The sequence below is a fragment of the Echinops telfairi genome, unplaced genomic scaffold (genome assembly GCF_000313985.2).
Source record: "Echinops telfairi isolate 266 unplaced genomic scaffold, ASM31398v2 ScPeMD7_6;HRSCAF=24_1, whole genome shotgun sequence".
In the NCBI taxonomy this organism is placed as follows: Eukaryota; Metazoa; Chordata; class Mammalia; order Afrosoricida; family Tenrecidae; genus Echinops; species Echinops telfairi.
This window is the reverse complement of record NW_022103903.1, coordinates 3,805,057-3,829,707: the sequence shown is the minus strand read 5'-3', so window position 1 is coordinate 3,829,707 and position 24,651 is coordinate 3,805,057. Positions and strand designations below refer to the sequence as shown.

Here is a 24,651-nt window from a genome sequence, read left to right as displayed (position 1 = left end):
GTAGTTGTATTCTTACTGTGGGGCATAGGTCAATGAGTGCTGCATTAATAGGTATCCTGTCAATTGGTAGAGAGTGGTTGTATGTTTTTTTCTTCATTAACTTAAGTGTAGCCTGTAATTTTTCTCAGTACCACTACTTCTTGATGATATGCTATCTCCTGAAGTGGTTCAACTTCAGTGAAATATTTTTAGTATAATGATTGTGTATTTCTTTCATCTTCTTCAGGTATTCCCTTATCCTTCAATATTTTGACAATGGAATCATTCAGTGTTGCAAGTTGAGGGTTGTATGTGTTCTTCAGCAAGTGGAGCACTAGTCCAGGACATATTGAGAAGTAAAGACAGGGAGGATACTCTGAGCTAAGTACAATCCAGTAATTTCATATTCTGTGCTCATTGAAATATCTCTCCCTGGTGGTTTACATTGTTTTCCTGCATTATTATAACATACTTAGCTGGTTTCCATGGCCAGAGCATTTTAGAAAGACCAAATCAAAAGTCAGACAGGGTAGCTACAGTATGTAAGTATGTTCAATTAGAAAGTCTAATCTAATGGGACAAGATTTCTCCAAAGTTCAGTGAAGTAAATTGCAGAGAAAGACATTTTCTTTTATATGACAATCACAAAGAAGTGTTCTAGATTTAGTGGGGGAAGCTTGTTTTCTATAACACACAAAGCCCCTAGGATGCATCTTTAGCATGACTCGTTCAATTGATATTTCACTTATATCTCTACCCAGTGGGAAGAGGAGAGAAAGATTGTAGAGATGGTGTTTCCTCACTCTCAAAGGCCATCAACTAAAATTGGCATCAACTGCTATCATCCCCCCGCCCCTCCACCCCCTTGGACAAGACTTTCATGTTACATGGGGAAACATCACTGTCGTAAAGTCTTTGAATGGTAGTTAGCTGTATGCTACATTACAGCCTTGTTACTAAAAAAAAGAAGTAATATGATATTAAAATGTCTGTATCCCAAGAAGTAACTATAATACCAGATTTTTAAAAAGTGACAAGTTACAGTTAAGAAAAACAGATTAAAGAGTACTCTTAGAATTAAAAAAATATGATGTCTCAAAAGGTCTCAAAATATGAGGTCTCACAAGGCATGAGTAAATAATCCATTACCACAGTGGTTCTCAACCTTCCTAATGCCACAACCCTTTAATACACTTCCTCATGTTGTGGTCACCCCCAACCATAACATTATTTTTGTTGCTGCTTCATAACTGTAATGTTTCATTCTTAGGTGACCCCTGTGAAAGGGTCATTTGACCCCCAAAGGGGTTGTGACCCACAGGTTGAGAACCGCTGCATTATCAGATCTAGGGGTTCTTTTAGCCAACATATAACCTCCGTGAGTGGTGCACTTTGGGACACTCACAGTTACTAAATGAAAGATTGCTGGTTCAAATCCATGCACAGGCAACTTGCAAGACAGGACTGGCTGTCACTGTGTCCACAAGGAAGAAACATTTCATCCTTTGTGATCCCAGGACTCTAAGTAATAAAATCCAAATCAAAGAAGGGAATGGTATAATCACTTAAATTCCAAACATTCAGTTTCTAGAAGGCGATGGATGACACTGGAAGCTCACAATCCATTTGAAGAATCCCCAAATAGATTAAACCTTTGGTGAATCGAGGAATTTGAATCACCTTTCTACCAGTCAAAGAGCATTGTAAACTCAATAATGGCAATTTTAGTTAGGTTAAAATGTAATACCTTATTATTTGATCCCCCTTTTGTTTTTGCTTTCTTTTCAATTGAGGTGTTTTACTGTTTTGTTTGTCATTGTTATTGGTCTTCTTACTGCTTCTTTCTTATTTTTGTTTTGTGTGATTTTCTGCATGTGAAACCCTGGATCGTAACTGGATTAATAATTACCTATGAACATGGCAAGGAAGGCTGGGGGAAATGAGGAGCTAACAACAATGAATATGAGAAAGATGTTGTGAGATTCATTGTTGTGATGAATGTACAACTCTTTTTAACATGATTGAACTACTAAATTGTAATGCTATGTGAATTATATGCCAATAAAAAGAGAAATGGGTGCATAAGCAAATGTGGCAAAGAAAGCTGATGGTGCCCAGCTATCAAAAAGTATGGCATCTGGGGTCTTAAAGGCTTGAAGGTAAACAAGCGGCCATCAAGCTCAGAAGCAACAAAGCCCACATGGAAGAAGCACACCAGCCTATGCGATCACGAGATGTCGAAGGGATCAGGTATAAGGCATCATCAGAACAAAAAATCTTACCAGAGTGAATGATGTGGGGAGTGCAGAGTGGAGACCCAATGCCCATTTGTAGGCCACTGGAGATCCCCTTGCAGAGGGGTCTCAGGGAGGAGATGAGCCAGTTAGGGTGCAATGTAGCAACGATGAAAAATACAACTTTCCTCTGGTTCCTAAATGCTTCTTCCCCGCCCCCACTATCATGATACGAATTCTACCTTGCAAGTCTAGCTAGACCAGAGGATGTACACTGGTACAGATAGGAACTGGAAACACAGGGAATCCAAGGCGGATGATCCCTTCAGGACCAATGGTGTGAGTGGCAATACTGGGAGGGTAGAGGGAGAGTGGGTTGGAAAGAGGGAACCGATTACAGGGAACTCTATGTGACCTCCTCCCTTGGGGATGGACAACAGAAAAGTGGGTGAAGGGAGACATCAGACAGGGCAAGATGTGACAAAATAATAATTTATAAATTATCAAGGGCTCATGAGGGAGGGGGGAAGGGGGAGGGAGGGAACAAAATGAGGACCAGGGGCCTAAGTTGAGAGGAAATGTTTTGAGAATGATGAGGGCAATGAATGTACAAATGTGCTTTACACAGTTGATGTGTGTATGGATTGTGATAAGAGTCCCTAATAAAACGGTTAAAAAAAACATTAAAAAAAATGCCTGGTCATTTTACTTCCAGGTGAACATAGCTGATGAAACATCAAGTGCAGTTCTAATAAGAAACACATGGGGTTACTGTTAATTTGAATTGATTGGTTAAAGATAGTAAGTTAAACTCATTTATTAATTTTTAATTAATCACATATTAATGACACATTTGTTTTTATTTTATGGATTCTAGAAAATGACTCAAAACTGTTGGATCAGAGACAAAGGACTTTAATGCTTACGGCACACTATGCAGTTTAACCATTACATTTTTTTGGTTACCCTATCTTTCAAGTCTCATGGCAATTACACCATAAGGTCCAAATTAATGCTGTTCACTCAATGACTAACTTTATGTCATAGCTAGTGAATATTGAGCCTGAGGAATCAATCTTTTATCAAGCAATAAACAGGCCTCCTCTTTGTCTTCATCTCTTAGTTTGTTCTTGACAAAGACACCCTTGACAATGGTCAAAGTAAAAAAGTAGTCACATTCTTATAGTTCTTGGTGCCCACAAAACACGTAAGCTTATAAGAGGACAATGGGGAACTGTTTTTTTTTTCCAATACTCATCACTCCTTGGTAACCACTGAGGATATTTGTATGTACAGCAAGATAAACAAATCAATAATCCAAAGGATGGTGAAGTTGTATTTAGTATGGAGAATCTTAATATTCTTTACATAAAAATTAAACTATTCTGCTGCTAGTAGGCCTCTTTCTAAATGATTATGTGTTAATGATCAGTTTTACGTTTGCATGTGTGAGGGCGTGGTCATTAGAGAGTCATTTGCAGAAGAAAGAATAGATAATTGAATAGATTAGGCAGAATTCTTGTCACTAAAGATTCATTTCTAGTTTTCTGTAAAGAGCTTTGGTGAGTAGTGGGTTAAAAGTTGTGCTGCTAATCACACGTTTCTAGTTCAAATGTACCAGCTTCTCCAAGGGAGAAAGAGGGGGCTTTCTATTCCCGTAAATATTTAGAGCCTCAGAAATCTTAATGCAACCTACTCTATTACTGTAAGGTTGATATGAGTCAGAATTAACTTGCTAACAGTGAGTTTAGTTATGTTTTTCTTTTTTGGTTTGGTTTGTTTTTTAGTTTCTACATAGTCAAATGTGTGTTGATGATTGATCAAAAATATGTTTTCTTATATATGTAATGTTTATATGTTTTATTAGATTCATATGGCTCAAGGGAAATAAAATTGTATGTAAAATACTCCTTAAATGGGCTGGTACTATGTGCTCTGTGTTTTTGTGACAGTTACTTGAGTAATATCAATACCTAGTTCTGACGGGTGAATAACTGAGAGGCACAATGAAAAATGGAGGGTTGCCTTTTCCCTGCTCCCCTGTCTTTTTCATGATAAACCGTGAATTGTTCTTTTGGCATTGGGTGATAGTGTGGCGGAGGGCTGTTCAAAGGAAGGAAGGAAGGATCAGTAACTTCCTGTTCAGCTTTTAATGCAGTAACTCAGTGACTTTGGGACTTCAGGAATCTTAATTAATCTTACTCAATGTTTGGTTTATAATGATTCTCTGAAATTAAATGGGATAATGAATATGAAAGTCCTTTCTAAACTATAAAGCAGTACACAAATATTTAATTACCAAAACGAATGAGTATTAGAATTTTCCTCTTTCAAATCTGGGGGTATACTAGAGACCTCAGTCTGAATATTTCTGATCATACATTATATTCTTTTAAAAAGCATAACTTTTTAGAGAAAATAATTTTTGAAAACTGTAAATTCAGTCACTTGTAAACTTTGCTATGTGATTTACTTTTTTACCTTACCATTCTGGATAAATTCAAATTTATTTCTTCATTACTAAGTCTAAGATGAGGGATTTATTAAAATTGTATTTGCATTTTAAAATACTGGTTTTAAGAGTGAAAATTATACTGCTGTACGATATGGAAATGGATGATTAAAAAATAGGTTCATGAAATAAAACATAGTAGGAATTAGGGTGTTGAAGTGTTTGAGAAATGGGTAGAAGGTAATACAGTGTTGGGTATGTGTATTAATGAGAGCTCACTTTTATCTTTTATTCTGAAAATGTTATTGAGATGCCATGTGTGTTTGACAGGGCTTTCTAGAGAAACAAAACTAGGACGCTTATGATTTTATATATATATCTATAAATATAGATATAGACTAGATATAGATATAGGTATAGGTATATACAGCACAAAGGACTATAACAGCTAATTAGTCCACACAGCAGTACAGAGGGCTAAGTTCAACTCACACCTGTAGAACAGCTAATATACTGGAATTCCTTCAACTCATGAGGGCTGCTGGGTCCAAGGTCAAGGAAGCATACAGCTGAGTCTTTCCTACGACAATGCAGGCACTCTGCCCACAGGCAGCAAACAGCAGGGTGGTCACCAATAGTCAGCCGCTCAGAAGCTTAGCGATCAGGCCTGCATGAGATCTGGAACTCAAAACTCAAGCAACGCATGACAGCAGGGTCCACCAGCCTCAAGCTCAAGTGATGTACACACCAGCAGCATGGTCAAGCAGGTCTCGAAGGAACTTCAAGCTTTCATGACATGATCCATGGGTTGACTATCCCACAGCTAGTGTAGCTCACAAGTTAAGGCAGAGAACTAGCTAAAGCAGCCGCATGCTGGTCCAATCACCAGAAAGCAAGAGAGAGAGGAGTGGGGCTTGCCGAGCCATTTATCTCATTGCTCTCTAATCATACTGTGACCTTATTAATCACACATATTCCTATTGGCCAGGTTGACACATGAACCTACCTATCACACCATGAAATGGAAAAGAAAGAGGTGGTCATACAACTCATTTATTGTTTTTTTTTTTAATAGAGTAAGATAATCTCCTTCTGTTGATGGATTGTTAACTGTAACTTTCATATATTATTTGTGTTCACTGCATATTACATTATTTATATACGCTAATGATTAAGGAAAGGACTATTCATAGACTTTAAATATCTTCCTTAAGGCCACACCTCTGCGTCATGATTTAGAGCCCTAAAATTATTCTCCCCGTTACTACGTATAGCCATGCATATAAATTATTATATATTATCTTAGGAAGTATTTCAAAGCAGTAACATCTCATTCTGATTTTAGGTAGTTATTACTAATAAAAGTGGAGAGATCCTGTATCGTATTTCACCGTGGGCGAAGTATGTGGCTCGTGAAGGTGATAATGTGAATTATGATTGGATACACTGGGATCCGGAACACCCATATAAAGTGAGAACAACAAATCCTTGAATAAATGCATGTTCCAATATTTCAAGGAAAATTATGTTTTACTTTTATAACTTTATATTCTTTAGAATTTTAGCCCATAGTGTTCTTGTTATGTTATACATAAATGAGTACATCATTTGTAGCCAATAAAATATAGTTCTTTAAGCATCTGGTTCTGTGAAGGAAAACCCCCCAAAATATATATATAATTTTTATATACTGACTCATAAAGAATGCTGAAAATAAATAAAGTCCTATTTGTGACTTATGATAAACTCTACAATTATACAACATTTCTCATTAGCTTGGGATTGCAATAGAATCCTTGTCCTTTAAGGAAAATACATAGAAAAGCTACCTCATAAATTTATTAATTAAGGTTATATATGTTTTTATTATCTTTTTAAAAAATTTGGACTCCCTTTGCTACCTTTGAAATTATAGAGGTGTGTTCAGAAATCATTTGCATCTGTGGTTCTTATTTGTACTTAGGTCATAAAATATTTTTACTCTGTGAGAAAGGCATATAAAATCAGATTAATACATGATTCTTTTAAAAATTAAATTTATTAATACAATTTTTAAATGTTTACTTTGTTTTTATCATATGTCAGCAATTTCAATGGAGCTAGCTAATTCCTTTTATATGCTCCTAGTGTTTGACTGAGTTGAATCATCCATCAATTTAACAATTTAACATTTGGTGTCATTCCTGGAATCCTGGACTAATTCAATATATAATTTTACATTCTGTAGTGTAAGCATGTGAGGCCAAAGAAGCCAAGAAGTCTAAGAATTTATGAATCTCATGTGGGAATTTCTTCCCATGAAGGAAAAGTTGCTTCTTATAAACATTTTACATATAATGTACTTCCAAGAATTAAAGACCTTGGTAAGTAATAACTGAGATTTTTATTCAGATAAAATTTTAATGAGTCTGTTCTCTTATTAGAAAAGCTAATTACAAGTGTGTCTTTTTGTGTTAAGAGATTAAATATGCAATAGAAATACATTTTATTTTAGGCTTCTCAAATTGCCCTGTAATAGTGATAGCATAGAATAGAGAAATGGAATAAGATAGAGCATGAAAATCCAAGATACTGTTCCAATTTCAATTTCAAGTAATGTGCCTGATGCTTGCAAATTGTAGATAAATATGTAAGCATAATTACTTTTCTACAGGAGAAAACTTTTATCCAATTAAGTGGTCATTGATTACAGCCAGTTCATTTTAATCTGTTAAAGAAAAATGTAATATTTGTAAGTTAACAGGAACTTATTCTGTATCAGAATCATTGAATAGAGTGCCTGTCTGTATAACTTATTTGACAGACGTTATGGGGGATCTTCTCGGTGCCTCTCAGATGTTCGTGTATTAGACCATAATGACGCAGACCCTGTCTTCAGGCGAACAGTCAAGATAGTGACGAGTATCTGTCTGAATTATTGATTCCATTTGCTTCAAACATGTTACTTTTCTTTTGAGAGTTAATGAGGTGTTTTTAAAAATAATTTTACTGCCTATTAGCTATTGCTCCAATAGCTATATGGGAGAAAAAGTGTATTTAATATTATGTTTCCAGTAGGCAGTTTTAATTTTTACCAGAGGAGAACTTGTAACTTCTGGTTAAAATGTTCACTGTCCTATGCATCTTATCTATTATGATGAGGTCAGTTTCCATAAACCACAATTAATTAATTGTAAGGAGAATTATTTTTTAATATTGCATTTGACATGTTCTATCATATTGTATAGCAATAAATTGCTTGTATTCTTGTTCTCACATAAACCAGCAGGACAAGGGTTCTCTTACTTATCTTTCCGTCTGAGTTACCTAATTCAGTGCTGGAAATATAAATGAATTCCATAAAACTTAACAGTAAAAACTATAAACTTATGTTTCATAAGAATAATATTTATTACATAATAGAGATATAAATTACAAAATGTAAGAAACATCTTCACTGTAATAAGGTATAATTTCTTTCTTTTACAAAGTTATTTATTTTAATTTATTATTAATTTGGATTTAATAACTACATCATTCCATAGTTCAATCACATCAAGCAGAATTGTACATTACTACCACAGTTTCCAAATATTCTTTTCCTACATTCCTTGACATTGTCTCCCATTTATACCAGCCCCCTCCCCAACCACTACTCTACCTTCTGCCCACGGAACCCTTATTCTACATTGCTGTCCCTGTAAGTTCATCAATCCTGGGTTTTATAGACCGAAACACAGAAAAGTATACAACACAACTTTAAGAGGGTGACCTCCAGTGACATAATACTTCTGAGATACAGCCTAATATGAACACACAAAAACAAAAGAAAACAGAATGTCTATCACAGGTTTGCAGGAAAAATACATATACATATAGGGCATTGATGTAGCAAGACATCATGTTTGTCCGCCTACCAACAGTTCCACAATCTTGGTACAGCTGCTGCTTTCCACTTCCTCAGACACCATGTATTTTCTGACTGAAGTCCTCGGGTTATAAGTGTGTCTGAGGCCAACTGACCCAGTGGAGATTCCACATGGGATTTTTATATATAAGCTCTGTATATATTCTGTGGACCGTCAGAGTCCATTTACTGTTTTAAAAAATAATGAAGAAAGCAACAATAATAACTTTCTGGTATATTATGAAATTGTAGGGAATTTAATAATTTCCTGTGTACTTATATCCCCAATTATGAATTGTAAGTTTTCCAATATTGATGGGTTGCTGAAATATATTTGTGAGAAGCTGCAATATAATTGGACAAGAAGAATAAAATTAATTTGACACGTCTTTGCTTTAGAAATCCACAAGTAAGATTACATATTAAATGGTATGTTGTTGAATATAAGTATATAAGTATATTGTATATACATATATATATTTCAAACAATTTATAAAAGTTTTGTTGATTTGGTTTTGACTTTGAAAGCAGAATAAGAACTTTAATGTATTGCAGAAATGTTACTTTCCAAGCAATCAATATTGGAAAAGTTCCCAAGTCTTATTTTTAAGATGGAAAACATACTTTTCCTACTTTTATTTTAAAGGTCAAACTTTCCCCCTTATGAATATTATTTCTTTATATGGAAAATATTTGGGTAAATTTTATAAAATTTAATAAATATATTAATACAGTATATACTTTGAGTTATTTAATTTTATATTAAAGCAAAATATTTGGGAATAAAATAGGAAGACGGGTGTGTGTGTGTGTTCATGCAAACTTGAAAATTTGAATAGTTTGATAAATGTAAAAAAATAGTGGAAAGTAGTGGTATTAATGTTGGCTCTGTAAAAGCTACTTTGCAAAAAAAGCTGGCTTAGTGACATTTCTTATGATATATAATATAAATGCTGAAGTGTTAAGAAAATGGTAAAATAAAAAGTATATACAATTTATTTAATTACTTTTACCTTTCAAAATCTTCAGTGTGAATATTAAAAGTATAATTGAAGTTTAGCATATGTAGATTTTCATCTTTAATATTATAAATTCCAATTAAAAGTATATTTGCATATCATTTATTACTTGGTAAAATGAAGTCATTTCTTCAAATAGCTAGTCAATTTATAATTCTCATGAAACTAACAATCCAAGTTTGTGTTAGAAGGTCATACACACTTAAAATATTAATTTATAAATCTAATTGTGAATTTTAAGTTTCCAATAATGGCATATTGAAAAATTTTTGTGAGAAACTGCAAGTTACTGAACAAAAAGAATAAGATTAATTTGACATTAAGCAGCCTGTACTCAAGTTGACTAAACCTAGATTACATGTACAATTAATATTGTCTTTGGATAAGGATGTGATTTTATAGCATGCATGAGTTTTCAATATGTCTATGTTTTTCAATCTCTATTTGACCTTTCTTTAAATAGGATACAACTGTATTCAGTTGATGGCAATCATGGAACATGCATATTATGCCAGTTTTGGTTACCAAATCACAAGCTTCTTTGCAGCTTCCAGGTAATATGAAAAATTCATTATGGTTGTTTTCACTCTGAGCAAATAAATATTATATTATTGATATGTTATATACACACACACATATATACTTTTTGATCGAACAATGTCTTATAAACTACTTTCATGTTAGCCTAATTAGCAGAAGCTAAGCATGTCTTTATTCAGATAACAGATGATTGTAATCCAGCCTTAGAGATTGCCGCTCATCTAATTGTTCCTGATAAAAGATGTTCAGAAATTATCACATTAATCAGCTCTAGCTTTGCTGCTGTGAGTCAGAATCGACTTAATGGCAGTGAATTTGGTTGGTGTAGAGGAGGACTTTACATTTCTTTTTACCAGAGCTTGCATCCTTATTGGAAAGAGACCCAACTAGGAAAGTGATTGGGGAGGTTTTTGGTAAGACATTATAACCTATAGAAAGGGTGCCTTTCCTTTGATACTGAAATCCAAACCATGTGGGTCTGGGGGCAGGAGGACATCATAGGCTTCTAAGCATTAGAGATGCTATTGACTTGAATGAGTGCAATGGATAATTTACCTTGGTCTGTACATCTAGTGATTCCCAACTGCTAACCTTGATGATTCCAGCCCAATGCGTAACCACTGCACCACACAGAAAATAATCACAAGATCAAAGGTGATATACTGATTAAGGAAAATTGTCTTCTGGGCTTGCTTTTGATTTGCTATTCCATGCTGACTTTTAACACATGCACTGGTACATATGCGTTACCCGTCATTTCTACTTGTATGGTCACAGATAGGACACATCTATCTGGCCACTGGTACCTGAGGGCACTCTGGCTTGGGATAAGTGAAGGACGAATGGCCTCAGTGAAAGAATTGATGGCATTTTCAAACTCTCCCCCACCACACACACTCTAAGAGCTAGGGGAGGCATCTGAGCAAACATGACCAGCGCTAGGGTCTCTAACATTGGAGAATCAGAATTTTCTGGTTGGCAAACTTTAAAAATGAATATTTAATGGACTGAATTAAATACTTATTATTTTATTGACTGGGTCTATAACCCAATGCTAAGCAAATTTGATTTTTAAGGATCATGTTATAAAGCATTTACATATTTAAAATATATAGTGTAGCATTGGTAAAACAATTGGTGCATATTAAAAGATTGACCGATACAAGTGTATGCATAATGACATCTTGTTTTTGCTGTGTTCTCTATCTTTAGCCGTTTTGGAACACCAGAAGATCTAAAGGAATTGGTTGACACGGCACATTCAATGGGAATCACAGTCCTCTTAGATGTAGTACACAGCCATGCTTCAAAAAATTCAGAGGATGGATTGAATATGTTTGATGGAACAGATTCCTGCTATTTTCACTCCGGACCTCGAGGGAATCACGATCTTTGGGATAGTAGATTGTTTGCCTACTCCAAGTAGGTATATATTTTATATGATACATATGTTTTTCTCTATCCAAATTTTTTTAAATTTAAAATTAATTTCAAGAAATTTAACCAACTTCATTGTATGTGTATGCTTTACTGGTATTTCATATACTTAATATGATATTTTAATTAGATTTGGATTAGATTTAATGTAGCTATAGAATTTCCCTTATTTTTGCATAGCATGTGATATTAAAAAAAATCCATTGCTGTTGAATTGATTTGAAATTCATAGTGACTTCACAGAACAGAGTCGATCTGCTCTATCAGGAGCAGAGAAATACCTCTTTCTCTAGCCGAGCAGTTTGTGGGTTTGAACCTACAACCTTGCAGTTTGCATCTTGATGCTTACTCAGTGTGCCATAGGGGCTCCTTACATATTGGTGATAACTCACTGCCATTGAATTAATTCCTACTCATAGGAACCCTGTAGATGGAGCAGAACTGCCCCTGTAAGTTTCTGAGACTGTAAATCTTCATGGGAGGAGAAAGTCTCCGTTTGTTTGTTTGTTTTTTCCACAACCAAAGTATAACCCATTTCCCCACCAGGGCTTCTGTTGATATGTTAAATTTCAGTTTTACAAATCTTAAAACCCATTGCTATCGAGTTGGTTCCAACTTATACCAACTCCATAGTGATTCTATACAACAGAATCCAAAAAATAGAAGAAGGATTTTCAAAATAATTTTTACAGAAGCAAACGGCCTCTTCTTTGTCCTGCGGAGTTTGTTGGTAAATTAGAACTGCTGCTGTTTCAGTTAGCAGCTAAGCATTTAGCCACTGTGCTACCATGCCTCCTATGTCATTTAATGTATATTATCTTGCCTCTTCCAATTATTAATATGAATCATATTTTACATTTTAAATATAACATTATTTACTTGAGTTAACCTTAAATAGATTCCCTTTTCATGGAGAAATATTGGTGTATGTCTTTTAAAGAGACCTATTTTCTTTTTAATCATTTTATTGGGAGCTCATACAGCTCTCATAACAATCCATCCATCCATCCATCTATTGTGTCAAGCATATTTGTACATATGTTGCCATCATCATTTGCAAAACCGTTTTTTTTTCCTACTTGAACCCTTTGTATCAGCTCTTTATTTTTTACCCACCCTCCCTGACTCTTCCTCCCTTATGACCCCCTTTGAAATTTATAAATTATTATTATTTTTTCATGTCTTACATTGACTGATGTCTCCCTTCACTCACTTTTCCGTTGTCCATCCTTGAGAAGGGGTTAGATGAAGATCATTGTGATTGGTTACCCCTTTTCCTCCCAACTTCCCTTTACCCGCCTGGTGTCACTACTCTCATTATTGGTCCTGAGGGGTTTATCTGTCCTGGATTCCCTGTGTTTCCAGCTCTTATAGATACCCATGTACATGCTCTGGTCTAGCCAGATTTGTAAGGCAAAATTGGGCTCATGATAGTGGTGGGAAGGAAACATTAAGGAACTAGAGGAAAATTGTATGTTTCATTGGTGCTATATTGCACCCCGACTGTCTCGTGTCTTCCTTGTGACCCTTCAGTAAGGGATGTCCAATTGTCTACAGGTGGGCTTTGGGTCACCACTCTGCACCCCCCTTCATTCACATTGATAGGATTTTTTGTTCTGGATCTTTGATGCCTGATACCTGATCCCCTCGACACCTCATTATCACACAAGCTAGTATGCTTCTTCCATGTGGGCTTTGTTGCTTCTCAGCTAGATGGCCGCTTGTTTATCTTCAAGCCTTCAAAACCCCAGATATTATATCTTTTGATAGCCGGGCACCCTCAGCTTTCTTCACCATGTTTGCTTATACACCCATTTTATCTTCAAGATTGCATCTGGAAGCTGACCATCACAAAATGCTAGGTTATTAGAACGAACTCTTCTTGTGTTGAGGGAGTACTTGAGTAAAAACCCAATGTCTGTCTGCTACCTTAATGCTTAACATATAAATATATGTACATAGCTCTATTTCCCTATTGTTATATATAAATATATTTACATATGTACATGCATGGATTTAGACCTCTATTAATGTCCATTTGCCTCCTATTTTTTGCCTCGATTTCCTTTTAAATTTTCTCTTGTCCCAGTATCATGTTTTACCTTCATTCAGGTTTCAGTAATTCCTCTCAGTTACATTGCCCTTGATCTACCCCTACCAGACATCCTATGCCTTTCTCGCTGTATTAGTCTAGTACTTTAGAGAAACAAATCCACATCAACTCATGTATGAGAGTTTTATGGAAAGAAAGTGTGCATCATGAAAACATCCCAACCCAATGCTGTCCAAGCCCACAAGTCCAACATTAACCCATTAACCCAACACCAGTCCACAAAGTCCTCCACCTCACAAAACAGAGGCAATGATGCCGACTGCAGGAGGAAAGCTGAGTCAGTGAACGAATAAGCATCTCAGCACTAGCAGGGGTCTCCACACTGCTGCTCCAGCACCCAGGGCTGCATCAGGATAGGTCCATGTGGCTTCTCCTTGGGGATGTCTTGTAGGAAGTCAATCTTGCAAGCTGAAGCAGGGAACTTCTAAGGCAGCTGTACCCTGGTGCGACCATCACAAAGAAAGAGACCTGAGGACTAGAAAGGCAAGGCTCACCACCCATTTATCCCTCTGCCTTTCAATTAGCCCCACATGTGATTATCGGCCAGGTTGGCACAATTAACTAACTCACTCGCCATTGATTTTAGATCACTTATTGTTCCCTTGTCCCTGGGTTTGTTAACACCCACTCCCTTTGCCCAGCCTCCCCATCTCCAGTGTCCTCCAGAAACCATAGGTCTCATTGTTTTCTCCTCCGGATTGTTTATCCTGCCTATCTTATCTAGACACACATGCAGAGACAGTGATAAGCATAACTATAAAACAAAACAAAACAAAAATCCAAAACAACAAAACCCAATGACAAAAAAATAAAAAGAAAAGAAAAGAAAGCCTATAAATAGTTCCAGATCTGTTTGTTGAGTGTTTTCTAGTTCAGTCAGATGGGGTACCAAGCCTTAGCCCCAAAGTCTACTTTTGACATTTCCTGGGGACTTCATTGTTTTGCTCCCCTTTGCTGCTCTGTTGCATGCTCTTACCATTTTGCCCTGGTGTGCTGGGATCAGATCCGGCACAATTCCTGCACTGTGCCTCCAGTGTGGTCGCTCATAGTGCTATGGGATAGTGAGGGATGTTGCGTCTCCTGGTGGGGCCAGCCCTGTGGTCCTTTCTGTGCATTGGCTGCTCTAAGCAGGAATATTGTCCTTTGGGTTGGTAGGCCAGGTTATGTTCCACTCTCTCTCCCCTCTTTGCTTGCTCCTGTGTGCTCTAATCAGATGTACCCCTCTCCCTGAACTGTAGCTTCAGTGCTATTCCCTGAAGTGAATTTTTCTCGGTGGAGGGGAGAGGGTGTCCATGTAGTTGGGATTGGGGCTGGCCCCGCAGATCTCTCTCTTGGTTCCCTGCTTCATGCCAGTATGTTGCATTCACATCTTGGTGTACCGAGTTGAAGTCTTGTCCCTCTCTCTCTCTCTTGTGGATTTATAAATATCACCCTCCCCTTGGGTGGGGGTTAGTGCCCTGTTATCCCGCTACCCATGTCCTTTTTTAAAAACTTTTGTTCCTCTTTCTTTTCCCCTCCTTTTTAGTTGGCTACCATATCCCTGGATTAGGTTTGGCCCCTGCCCTAGTACGTGGACCTCTCCCCAAGAATATATGTACCCAGTAGTTTTCCCACTAAGCCCCTTTTGCATTTGTAAGCTAACCACAGCGGACTCATGTTGTACTTTCCTTTTGTGCTAGGACTACTTTACTTAGCATAATTTCCTCCAGTTCTTCCCATGTGGCAATCTGCTTCATACGTTCATCTCTGCTTTTGTAGGGATGCATCATGCTCCATTTTAGGGATGCATCATACTCTACAGTTTTTTTGATCCATTTATCAGTTGATGGAAATTTGGGTTGTTTCCAATTCCTTGCAATTGTGAACTAAGCCACAATGAACATTGGAGCACAGATATCTGGCTGTGGTTTGTTTCTTGCCTCGTCTGGGTATATGCCCAGTAGGGGAATTGCTTGGTTGTATGGTAGCTTGATTTCCATCTGTTTTAGATATCACCAAATCGATTTCCATAATGGCTGTACATACCTACAGGTCCACCAGCAGTGGACAAAAGTTCCTATCTCGGAACTGAAAATAAAGGGAAGCCAGGACGGATGAGCCCTATAGGACCAGTGGTGTGAGTGGCAAAACAGGGAGGGTAAAGGGAGAATGGGTAGGAAAGAGGGAACCGATTACATGGAACTGTGTGTGACCTCCTCCCTGGGGGACAGACAACCGAAAAGTGGATGAAGGGAGACGTCGGACAGGGCAAGATATGACAAAATACCCATTTATAAACTATCAAGGGCACATGCGGGAGGGAGGGGCGGGGAGGGAGGGGAAAAATGAGGACCTGATGTCGGGGGTTTGAATGGAGAGAAATGTTTTGAGAAACGATGTACAAATGCGCTTTACACAATTGATGTGTGTATGGATTGGGATAACAGTTGTATGAGCCCCTAATAAAATGTTAAAAAAGGAAAAAAAAAAAAGTTCCTATCTCACCACTTGTTACTTTATGATTTTTTGAATTGGGCTAGCTCTGAGGGTATTCAATGATATATATCATAGTTTTAATTTGCATTTCTCTTTTGACTAATTATCAGGAACATTTTCTCATTTGTTTATTTGCCATTTGGATTTCTGCCCTTGTGAAACTTCTGTTCAGGTCCTCTGCCCACCTCCTCAGTGGGCAATTGTTTTTGTTTTTCTTTTTGTAAGCAAGCAGAGTACTGTAGATTTTTGTAATAAGGCCTCTGTCTTACGTGTCTTGCTAAAGATGTTTTCCCAGTCCGCTGGTTCTCTTATTATGCTCTTGGTTTATCCTTTCAATGTACACACGTTTTATCTTCAATATATCCCACTTGTCGATTTGGTGCCTCATCCGTATTTGTGTCACTCCCTATTTCCAATAGCCTATGTATTCCCTGGGCCGAAGTTCTCATGTTTGTCCCAGTTCCATCAATGAGGGCCCTAATAGTTTAGGGTTTTGCTTCAAGGTCTGTGATCCACCTTGAATTTATTCTTGTGAATGGAGTAAGGTAAAGGTCTTGCTTCATTTTTCTCCAGGTAGCTATCCATTTTCTCCAGCACCACTTGTTGAAGAGGGCATCCGCTTCCCATTTGATATTTTTTGGCCCTTAATTAAAGATCAGTTGTCTGATATTTTATTTTTGAGTTTTCAGTTCTTTTCTATTTGTCTGAGTATGTGTTTTACCAATACCATGCTATTTTGGCAACTGTGGCTATATAATAGGTGCTAAAGTGAGGTAAAGCAAGCCATCTTATTGTGTCCTTCTTCTTGAGGAGTTCTCTGCTAATTCTGGGGTTCTTCCCTCTCCATATGAAGTTGGTAATCAGCTTTTTCCAATTCTTTGGAGAACGATGAGGGTAATTGCATTGGGATTGCCTTAAACTTATACAGTGCCTTGGGCAGAACTGACATCTTCACTATATTGAGTCTTCCGATCCACAAGCATGGGATATTCTTCCATTTGGTGAGGTCACTCTTGGTTTCTTATAATAGCGTTCTGTATCTTTCCTCGTACAAATATTTTGGTTTATTAGTCAGGTATATCCCTTGATATTTCAGTTTGTGCTTGGCCATTGTGAAGGGTAATACCTTTTTGATGCCCTCTTCTGTGATCTTGTCTGATGTGTGTAGCAATCTCATAGACTCCTGTTTGTTGATCTTGTATCCTGCCACTCTGCCAAACTCCTCTATTGCTTCCGGTTCTCCCCTTGAGGAGCTTTTGAGATTTTCCATATATATAATCTTATCATCTGCGAATAACTATAGTTTCACCTCTTCCTCCCCCAGGAGAATACCTTTGATGTCTTTTCTTTGCTTTATATTATTAGCCTAGGACCTCCCATATGATGTTAAATAAGAGTGGGGAAAGGGGCATCCTTGTCTGGTCGCCTTTTTCAGTGGGATTGTTTTCATCTTTTCTCCATTGACTACCACATTGGCTGTTGATTTTTCATATATAGCTTATATTATATTGAGGAATTTTCCTTCCATTTCTATCTCCCTGAGTGTCTTAAACAGGAAATTGGTACTGGATGTTGTTAGCTTTTTCCATATCTATCAATATTATCATGTGATTCTTATAATTTTTCATGTCAACGTGGTGCATAATACTGATGGCCTTTCTTATGTTGAACCATCCCTGCATCCCTGGTATGAATCCCAGTTGGTCATGGTGAATTGTTTTATATACTTTTGTTTTTTATTGGCCAGTGTGTTAGATAAGGTTCTCTAGAGAAACAAAACCAGGATACTCATTATTTTATAGATGGTAGATAGATAGATAGATAGATAGATAGATAGATAGATAGATAGATAGATACAACATAAGAAATAAACAGCTAATTAGTCCACAGAGCAGTACAAATGGCTCTGTTCAACTCACGAGGACTGCTGGGTGTAAGTCAAGGAAGCAGATAGCTGTGTCTTCTTTAGAGCAATACAGGCAATCTGGCCACAGGCAGCAAGCAGCAGGGCAGGCCACCAACAGTCAGCCAGATGACAGGGTCCAATAGTCCCCAGCTCAAGTGATGTATACAGCAGCAGTGTGGCAAAGCAGATCACAAAGAAACCGCAAACCATACTGACACAATCTATGGGTTGGGTGTGCCACAGGTAGTGTAGCTCACAAGTTGAGGTAGAGAACTAGCTAAGTTAGAAGCACATTGGTCTGATCATCAGAGAGCAAGAGACAGAAGGGCTAGGCTCGCCGAGCCGTTTATCTCTTTGCCCATCAATTAAACTGCAACCTTATTAACCCCACCTGTGTTTATTGGCTAGGTTGGCACTATAATTCTACCTATCACAGTCAGTATTTTGTTAAGGATTTTTGCATCTATGTTCATTAGGGATATTGGTCTGTAGTTCTCGATTCTTGTGGGATCCCTTCCTGGTTCAGCTAATAAAGTTATGCTAGCTTCATAGAAAGGGTTCAGGAGTTTGCTGTCTTTTACCGTGCTTTGGAAGAGTTTGTGTAGGATTGGTGTCAGTTCTTCCCTAAATCCATCTAAGAATTCCCCTATGAAGCTAATCCCTTGATAACCTTGTCCATTTCTTCTATTGCTATGGGTCTATTGAGATTCTTGACGTCCATCAGAGATAGCCTAGGGAGGGATTGTTTTTCAAAGTATTTGTCCATGTCTTCCAATTTATTGAATTCATTGGAGTACAGACCTTCGTAGTAGTGTGTAATTATCCTTTTGATTTCATTAGGGTCTGTTGTAATGTCCCCTGTTTCATCCTTGATTTTTGCTATTGACATTTGGTTTTTCTTTCCTTGGTTAGATTTTCCAGTGGTGTGTCAATTCTGTTTATCCTTTAAACAAAAAACAACTTTCAAAAAATTAATTTTTTCTATAGTTTTCTTGTTTTCCCTCTCATGAATCTCAGCCCTGATTTTTATTATTTCTTTTCTTTTGCTATTAGTATTATTGCCCTGCTCACTCTGCTCTATTTGCTGTAAGATTTGTGTCAGCATATCAATTGTGTATCTCTTTCCCAAACTTCCTCTGATAACTGCCTTTGCTGCGTTTCAAAAGTTTTGGTATGTCGCATTCTCATTCTCATTGGTTTCTAGAAACTTCCTGATTTTATCTCTGATCTGGGTCAGTACCTATTCCTTTTGCAATAAAGTCTGTATGATCTCTATGTGCTTGAATTCGCACAGGTTCACTTTGTGTTCCCGTATGTGGTCTATCTTTGAGTATGTGTCATAAGGGCTTGAAAATAATGAAAAATATTGAAAAAATATTCATAGTTTTTTGCATTTGGGTGGAGAGCTCTGAAAATATCAGGTCAAGTCATTTAATTTTAATGTTTAGATCTGTAGCCTCCTTATTAAGCTTCTTTCCCTGTGATCTACCATTCTCAGATAATGGTATATTACAGTTACCTACTATAATTGTTGACCCTGTAATTTCTTTTTTCATCTTTTGGAATGTTTGATTGACAAATGTCATGTGTTTCTCATTGGGCACATATATATTTATTATGTTCACTGATTCTTTGTGTACTGATCCCTTGAGCATTTTATAGTGCCCTTCTGTATCTCTTATTATGGCTTACACCTTGAAATCAAATTTGTCAAAGATTAGGATTGCAACCCCCCTTTTTTTTTGAATAGTCATTTGCTTGGTATATTTTTCTGCAGCCTTTGATTCTCAGCCTATTTTTATCTGTTACCTTGGATGTGAGAAACCTCTTTTCTAGGATGTAGAAAATCTCTTTTATATTTTGTTTTCTGAAGCTACCATATTATTTGTGTCTTAATTATTAAATTGTAGCCTTACCTATAACTAATATTTGTTGTTAATTGCTGAGTGCATTTAGAGTCATCACAACCTTATGTACAACAGATCAAAATACTGCCCACTCTTGAGCCAGGCTGAATTAATCAGTATTTAAATATCTAATTTTAGAGAATTATTGTTATTCATAACATTTAATGCTTTTGGTTATGCCATTATTAAATATAGTTCTGCTCCTGCAAAACCAATGTATTTGACTCAATTTATGTAATACAATAATACTTAAATGGTATTATGGGTTACACTCTGTCCTGCTAACTACAAGGTTAGCAGTGTGAAACCAACAGCTACTCCATGTGAGAAAGTTGAGGCTTTCTATTCTATAAAGTGTTACACTCTTAGAAACCCTCTAAGACAGTTCTACCTGGGTCTCACTATAAGTTGGAATCTACTAGATGGTAATTAGATATGACTATCTAAAATACTAGATTCAGTCATTCCCTGGTTTATTTTCTTAATACTTCTTTATATTACAAAGTACATAATATGTGTCAGGAGAGCTATGGCAGTAGAGAATAAGCACTTCACTTATAACCAAAAGGTCTATTATTCAACCACCACCACCACCACCACCACCACCACCACCACCACCACCACCACCACTGCACACCAATTCAAAGGAGGAAGATGTGGCAATTTGCTTTTTTTGGAGATTAAACCAAATCCACTGCATTAGAGTCCACTATGACTCAGCAATTCTGAGACAGTAAATGTTTTACCAGTGCAGACCAGATCATCTTTCTCCCACAGGGGCTGGTGCACTTGAACCTCCCACCTTGAGGTTAGCAACCCAAAGCCTAGCCCACAGGGCTTCATAAGGATGATAACCTTGGAAATCCTATGGAGCAGTCCTACTCTGTCCAGTAGGGTCATCATGAGTCAGAATCAATTTTATCACAATGGGAATATGTTTCAGGTATGTTCCTAATCAAGTATTTTAGATATATTAGCTAAGATTTCTTTTTTTCAAATCTACATAGAAACTCTATATTCGGTGGCTTTAAAAAGTTCATGAAAAAGTTGCATTATCTTTTAATTAATTTTTCCCATGAATCCTCTGAAACCCCTCATACATGGTAAGTATTATTAGAGCACTAATTTTATAGAAAAATAAATGAAGACAGCGTTGGAATGTTTGTTTTCAAAGATTTAAGTAATCTCTAATGTCTTTTACCATCTGAATAAATAAGAGGGGTTTTTAGACGATCAAATTGAAATACTGTATTATATTCAAATACAGTGTTGACTCAAAATACTGTGAACCAATGCATATTATCATATGTGGAAATACCTTGTCAGATGTATAAAATATAGCAGAGTGTAAATTAATGAAAAACTAAGTTATTACAATAAATATATTTGAATAGTTTAATATACTTTTCATATATATGCATATATATCTTTTAAATTCAGTGTAAAAGATTGTAACAGATAGGTTTGTGATATAAATGGAATGACTTTTGGTATTTCACAACAATGTAGGAATCTCTCATGCCAGATTAGGCAAAATAATAAGTGAGAAAGGACACATGATGAGGAAGCAGATGGCACAGATCCAGGCTTCAAATCACTCTGATTGCGACAAATTGATTAATTATTCTAGTTCTCAGATTTTCATTACAACAGGAGACAAAGTTTGCAAATTTAAACATTTTCCTCTGTGAAAGTATTTAGTATTTTTGTTACCTTTTTGAACACTGCTTTTATTGTACTATGTATTCATAACAAGTTATATGGATGGATCGTATATTACTGCTGTGACATAACCCCACTAATCACATTATTGAATAAGTCTTATAGAAGTAAAATCTGAACAAGAAATACAATTAATTGAGTTTTCTAGTTCAGATATGGATGAATAAGAGCCCATTCAATTCTGTATAACTCTGCCTTAAGAAAGAAATGCATTTAGTGATTAAATTTTTATGCTATAAAACAATACTTCAGTAGAACTATGCTTTAAAACTACATTAAGTGGAGAGATTTTTCATGTTGTAAAGAAATCTTTATTTTAAAGCAATATTTATTATAGTGTATTTCCTTCTGTGCTATGAGCTCTCAAAGTATAGTTAACATTATTCAATTTTCTAAAGAAAAAGTATTATACCTCAGCTCAGAAAGGCTCCAGCACACAAACACTGCCATTAATTTGATTACGACTTACAGCAACCGTGTAAGACAGAATGGCACCGTTGGCTTACCAAGACGATACACCTTTTATGGATGCAGACAGTATCAACTTTGTTTCATTGAAAGCTGGTGGGTTTGAACCACCATCCCATTTGCAGCCTAAAAGTTAACCTAACCCATCATCCAAACCAAACCACACTCAGTGCCGTAGACCTGATTTTGACTCATAGTGACACTATCAAGGATCCTTAAAGAAATTAAGTATTATACACAGTTTCATCCAATACCATTTATATTAACTTTTAATATATATTTTTAATTAATCATTTTATTGGTGGCTTTTACAAATCTTTTAACAATCCATCATTCAATGATATTAAGCACACTTGTACATATGGTGCCATCAACAACCTTTAATATTTCTTAAGAACCTCTACTGTTAAGTTAGCCTTTGTGTTGACTATAGGAACAAATCTACAGACACTCGTATGTGTAAGAAAGAGCTTTATATAAACAAGTACTTCTATGTTAAGAATATGTCCTAGCTTAGTTCCATTCAAGTCCGTATGTCCGATACTAATCTATAAGTTCCTCTTCAGACTTACGCAGTCACATGCCATGATGCAGAATGCAGGAACATCACAGGCCAGTGAGTGCATAGTGGTGTGGATCCAAGGGCAGTGGAACATGGCAGCTCTCTAGATGGCCAGCAAGCAGGAGGGTGAAGGCAGCCAGAGAGGGGGATGTTCCCGGGTCCTTATACTGAGAAGGCTACATCCACAAGGAGGCGCTATTAGACTGTGACCTGATTGACAGCAACTTACATACCACCTCTACACTTCTGTTTATCTTCAAGTTTACATAAAATTCTGTAACTACCACAACCTTGGACTGCTAACCTTGAGGTTGGCAGTTCAAACCAGCCACTCACTCCAAGGGAGAACGATGAGGTTATCTGCTCCCATGAATAATTAAAGCCTGGGAAACCTTCTGTAAGATTATTTTGTTTATATGTAATTTACCATTGCTTTGGTGAAATGCTGAAATCACTTTCATAATCTTATAATCTTAGCATTTATGATTCTAGGCCTACTTTGCTGCTTCACTTATCTACTGGCTCCTAACAAACCACCCCAACTTTAGTGATTTTAGAAATTAGTAGTTGTTTATTTTACACTAATTATCAGCAGCTGATTATTGGAAATAATTCGTTAGACCTCCTTCGTTCATGTTGCATCATCTGAGGTGACTCACTTGGACAGTAGCCGATCTGCTCTCTGCATGGTTCATTCACTTAACTGAGAAGTTGGTGCTGACTGTCAGCTCTAGGAGCTGGGAGCCAGGATCCCTGATTTCCTCTGCTTGTCTACTAGTACATGGACAACTTGGGCTTTCTCACACGATGGCATCAAGAAGCCAACTCTGCATCAGAAAACTAGCATTATATCCTCTCTACTATAAACTATTGATTATATAGTCATAGACTTAGGACTATGTTTTTAAGTACTACTTCTAAAATATTTTGAACCATAAACAATAAACATGCTCCCCTCCAAATTCAGAAGAGATGGATGCTTGAAATAATTGTCTATTTTGAAATGTATTTGCTTATCAAAGCCATATGTGTGTGGTAGAGACCTATGTCTGAGATGAGTTCTTAAATAAAACTTTACTTAGGAAAGTAACAAAATCTTTGTCAATAGTGGGAAACAATGAAAACAAATTACTATTCTTTGTAAATATACTCATAACATTTTAATTTTAAGTAGTACTCACAGCATATTGTTATTTTTATCCAAACTCATCTTGATGCCGAGTGTGCAGGGTAGGTTTTTAAAAAACTGCTCAGAAGCAGATTGCCAGCCCTGTCTTCTGTGGTATCTCTGAGTTCATTCAAAGCCCCACCATGTCAATAGTACTCAAGAACATAATTATTTGCAACCCTGAGAGACCTAGATTATGTGCACACATGCCAACCCAAACTTCTCTGGTGACGGCTCTACCACCAGAAATGCTGGCTTTGTTCTTCATCCAGAAGATATCAGAATTTCTATTTTATGTCTTCAAACAAATTCTTTTCCATGCTTTATCTTTACATATGGAGAGTTGTGGCACATCGAGCTCTATGGAGATTTAGTGGTAGAATTCTTACTTTTGACGTGGAAAATCAGCATTCAGTCTCTGGTCAATGCACTGCCATCACTGTCCTCACCGATCTGTCGGTAGAGACTACGTGCTGCTGTAAGTAGGTTCCCTTTTGGCGGAGCCTGTAGGACAAACTAAGAAAGGCCTCGGACATCTACTTTTGACAATCAGCCAATGAAAAGCCCGTGGCAACTAACATCAACTTTGACAAATAGACATAACTATGACTCGTGGTTTTCTGCAAACTCTTAATCCTTTTGGATACTGCTGTAATAATTTTAAAAATAATTATATTAATCATTTGAAAAGAAAAATAAATATCCTATATAGAATCCAGCTTTCTAGAAAGCTATGTTGCAGGTGCTCATTTTTATCCTATGTCACAGCCTGTCACCATTATA

The 24,651-nt window shown here is 36.7% G+C and overlaps 1 protein-coding gene across 2 annotated transcripts in view; it reads left to right on the top strand.

Moving 5' to 3' along the window:
• Positions 1 to 24,651, top strand: part of GBE1 (1,4-alpha-glucan branching enzyme 1) — a 383,033-nt gene that overhangs the window by 173,935 nt on the left and 184,447 nt on the right. For both annotated transcript variants that reach the window (XM_004706425.2, XM_045286245.1), the window contains exons 4-7: positions 6,011 to 6,136; positions 6,893 to 7,028; positions 10,034 to 10,124; positions 11,323 to 11,532. In XM_004706425.2, coding sequence (XP_004706482.1) covers positions 6,011 to 6,136; positions 6,893 to 7,028; positions 10,034 to 10,124; positions 11,323 to 11,532 — 563 coding nt within the window. The remainder of the gene's footprint in view (positions 1 to 6,010; positions 6,137 to 6,892; positions 7,029 to 10,033; positions 10,125 to 11,322; positions 11,533 to 24,651) is intronic.